The sequence below is a fragment of the Morone saxatilis genome, unplaced genomic scaffold, assembly GCF_004916995.1.
Source record: "Morone saxatilis isolate NCDOM2014 unplaced genomic scaffold, NCSU_SB_2.0 Contig8, whole genome shotgun sequence".
Lineage (NCBI taxonomy): Eukaryota > Metazoa > Chordata > Actinopteri > Moronidae > Morone > Morone saxatilis.
In genome coordinates, this window is record NW_023340257.1 from 7463472 (window position 1) to 7467626 (window position 4155).

Consider the following 4155-nt stretch of genomic DNA (forward strand, 5'->3'; position numbering starts at 1 on the left):
TCTCTCTCTCTCTCTCTATCTGCATCTCTCCCTAACCCAATTACACCACACCAATACACACTGACAGGGAAATGTAACCATAACCACATAGGCACTTGTTGTATAAGCCTAAACACAAATCAAGAATACTTAGCTACACATACAATGGGCCAAACTTCTCTTACAGAACCACGCACACACACACACATACCAAACAGGTCTGCAACTGGAGATAAATGAGCTGTGGAGGACATTAACGCATGGAGGAGTAATATAAACATTCAGATACAAGCAGCAGAACTCATGCTGTTCAACTTAATGGAGGGCAAATATACATTACGGCTCTATCAGAGATAAAGAGCGAGAGGAATATGTAGAAGATACACTCAAGGAGTAAGACTGGATACCTATATGTTTGCATCTGTACTTGTGTGTGTGTGTGTGTGTGTGTGTGTGTGTGTGTGTTGCCTGTATTTGTGAAAAGGCATAAAAATGTGGACAAAAAGGTAAAATCCCTTTTTTTTTTATTCGCTGCTGCAAAGTCAAGTGGTATAAAAACACTCTGTAAAGTGTTTCCTATTATTATGTAGTTACAAATTCTGGGCTCTAATAATAATCTGTCTGTAAATCACTTTTCTTTGTGGTGGTTGTTAGACTAAACCTGTTTCAAGGGCATGAAATACCCTGCCACAATGGGTGGACTATGGCAGAGAGAAATAGCGGTAAAAGTCTGAAAAGAGTGCAATCATGCGCATGACAACTACACTTGGGGAAAAAGACCCCTTAAAATCGTCGGCAATTGTGCCTGCATCATTACGTGACACCACCACAGCAATAGAAATGACAGCAGAAGAATATTGTAGTAGCAGTGCTCCGAGCTATTTTTGCTGTCCAGACGTGATTGTATTGTTGTCATTTGACATCGGGCAATAACATTCGGAATCAAAATCATAAATCACTTCTTAGCAAGCATGTGAAAAACATGCAAAAAAGTGTGTGTTTGTGTATATCTGTTTGACAAAGCAGTGTTGTTGCATTCACAGACAAATACAGCCCACATGCATGGATTGATCCACTAGGGGGCCCTGGGGCAAAAATTAACACTTGTGGGCCCGCTAACCTCCCTTTTTCTCCTCTTACTCACTGTCAATGTTCCCTTTTCCGTCAAGTACACATTTTGCCTAGAGCCACAGAAACTAACCTATTGTTTGTTGGAACATCCTGTTTGCTGTTTGTCTATTATTAAAGACCCTTTTATTTTGGCATATAGACGATGTAAGAATACTATCCTTATACAAACCAAGACTTAGGAGGATTAGGTAAATACAGGTTTTTATCATTTCAGTTGACAACTGTTTTAATGATGCATATATTGAAACTATATTACAATTGATCAAATCACCACAAATCAATGAACCTGTGACTCTTAGGGGCCCCAGGAGTTCTGGGTCAGCCTCGCCTCCCAGGGTTAATTTTACACTGTCTGAAACTAAATGATAGACACACACACGCGCGCACACACACACACACCCAGAGGTCAGATAAACTTATCAGCATTTGCAAAGTGAGTTACAGTCTATTTTCATGTAGCCTATTTTGGTACAAGCTATTAGAACAGAGTAGCAAAGTGCATTCAGTGCTGCCTATCAGATGTTCACACACACACACACACACACACACAACCACAGACACACTGTATATAATTTTCACCACAATGACACTAAAAAGGCAAACTCATACTGCAGCCTTCTGCTCATATTCCAGTTCAACAGTACGTGGTCAAAACAAGTCTACACTGGGAGTGGGGGAGGGTGTGTGTGTGTGGGCAGTCTTGACCCTGCCAGCCTCGTATTGTTTGTTACCAGGTGGGACATTCCCAGGGGTCTTATAGACTGCATTCATCTAAGGTAGTATTAGCAGTAAGTTGATCTGGACGCAACACAGCACCCAGGGAAAATACCCTTACAACTGGAGTGGTAATTTCTGAAGATCTAAGGCTACAACAAGTCTTCTTGAACACTCAATCTGGTATTGCTTTCATTATACAAAACTGCCTGAAGGTCCTTCACATATAGTCCTTAGGAGTTTTTACTTGTAAATAGAAAACGTCAGTTTGGTTACAGCCTTCATACTCCATAATGAATTTAAAAACCTGGTTTAATAGTGACAGCTGATATTACATATTACAGCTGCTGTTTACAGGTTGTGGGCAGTAGAGCTTGGTACTGTATTCTTTTCTCTACTGTAGTTTTCAGCTCACCTATTGAACTCTCAGCCAGTTCACCAACCTACGAACTGTTCACACTGCCTTGCGCTTAAGGAGTGGAACCGTTTTATCAGCAATACGGGTGTCAACAAGTGTCCATCGGTGCTTGTAATAAACGGACACGGAAATACACAAATAGATAAGTGGATGACCTTTGCTCTGCACCTTTTCCTTTTTATTCACCACATCTCGCTCTTGTATCTCTTCACATTCACTTCACTCTTTCATTTTTTCAATGTTCCACTCTCTCCACACCATAGCTTTGCTCCTGTCCTCCGTTCTCTCAGTCCCTCTCGTTTGCTCTTCAAAAACACTCAGAACACACCTCTATTCACCACCGATCCTCAATACCTTTCTATTTCTCTCTCCCATCTGACCGAGATACACACACAATTGCGGTCAGCGACACACACACACACACACACACACACACACACAAACATGCACACTAATAAAAAGGCCCCCTTATAAAACTGCAGATGTAAACTCATTGAACCATAAAGAATACAACCTGGCCCATACCTCTGGAATAACAACAGACTATACAAGCTAATAAACTTTTCCTCACAATCCCAGCTCAACACTGCACTGCAGACTCTCTGCTTGTCCCTAAGCCATACATCAACTACCCAGCATGCCAGCCTCATCAGACGATGCGACGGGACAAACTTCACCCACCCTTCGCTCTCCTCCTTCTCTCTCTCCTTCTCTCTCTCCTTCTCCTTGGCTTTGCGAGACTTGTGCAGGAGCCCGATGAGGATCACGGCGGCCCGGATGCCAGCCTTTTTGTTGTGGAACCGTCCTCCGGTCTGAGACATGCTGGACGTTTCTGCTGGTGCCAGCAGGGGCTCCGGTGACAGCCGGTCCAAGGTCAGGCCAGCTCCAGGGTCCCTGGGCTGCAGGACCTGCTTGGTCGTGGCTTTGCGGGGTTCCAGTGTGAAGAGTGGTTGTCACAGTATTGGTTCTGTTTGCTGTCAGGTCTAGAGACAGCTGGCAAGTTTCTGCCAAAGAAAGTACCTGTTTGATTTTTGGCTCTGGATTGGCAGTTTAGAGCCTCTCCGTCAGACGTTCTGGTATAAATCTGACTATAATCCAAAAGTTAAAGATTCTGGAGCCACTTTTGGTTTGGCAGGTTGTCAGATCCGATTAAATCTCTGTTGTTCTTGGTGTTGTGATCAATGAGCATTTCTTGTAATCCCAGAGGTCTAGAGTGGCACTGTTAGACTCCAGCTCAAGGTGAACTTCTATCTGCATCCCCTGCCTCTGCAGAGAATCTGTGCATCGGAGCTCCATAACATATCACTGCCCCTGACGAGAGGATGAAGAGTTGCGCTGCTGACAGCCTCGGAGAAACACACACTGTGGTACTGCATCTCTGTCTACCTACCTCTACCTTCCCACCTCTCCCTCCTTCTCGTACATGCTCTGCTTCCTCTCCCTCTGTGCCTGCTGCTCCTCTGCTACCTCCTTCCTGACTGCTGAGCCCCGCCCTCCTCCGTCTGATAGGCTGGAGTTTGTGCAGGGACCGCCTCCTTCTCCTCCTCCTCTACTGTATGCCTCCCTCTATCTCTCCCTGCCCTTGTTTCTACCTTGTTAATAATTTTATATTAATCTCCCTGACCTTGTTCTATCTATGCTTGATTTTGATTTCATTTCTAGGCACATGCATGCACACCCACACTAACCCACCCCATCTCTCTCTCTCGCTCTGACACACACACACACACCCTGTCCCTCTGTGTGAAATCTCAATTCAAACAGGCTTATCAGCCTATTGCCTGCTGTGCTGTTGCCAAGGACATTGGAATTGAAATGTAAGCTCACAAAATGAAAGGAGATTAAATGAAAACATGTGAAAAAAATCATAATTTTGACACATTTTGCGTGCTGTCTTTTGTGCACGTACACAC

General features: G+C 44.1%; 1 protein-coding gene across 7 annotated transcripts in view; it reads right to left on the reverse strand.

The window, feature by feature from the left end:
* The window catches only part of rap1gap2a (RAP1 GTPase activating protein 2a), a 72628-nt gene that overhangs the window by 36682 nt on the left and 31791 nt on the right, over positions 1-4155 (reverse strand). For 6 of the 7 annotated variants that reach the window (XM_035679920.1, XM_035679919.1, XM_035679917.1 and 3 more), the window contains exon 1: positions 2924-3703. The exons of the other annotated variant lie outside the window; for it this stretch is intronic. In XM_035679920.1, the coding sequence (XP_035535813.1) occupies positions 2924-3063 (140 nt within the window). In that variant the 5' untranslated portion in view covers positions 3064-3703. Of the gene's footprint in view, positions 1-2923; positions 3704-4155 lie in introns of those variants that run through there. 7 annotated transcript variants of the gene reach the window in all.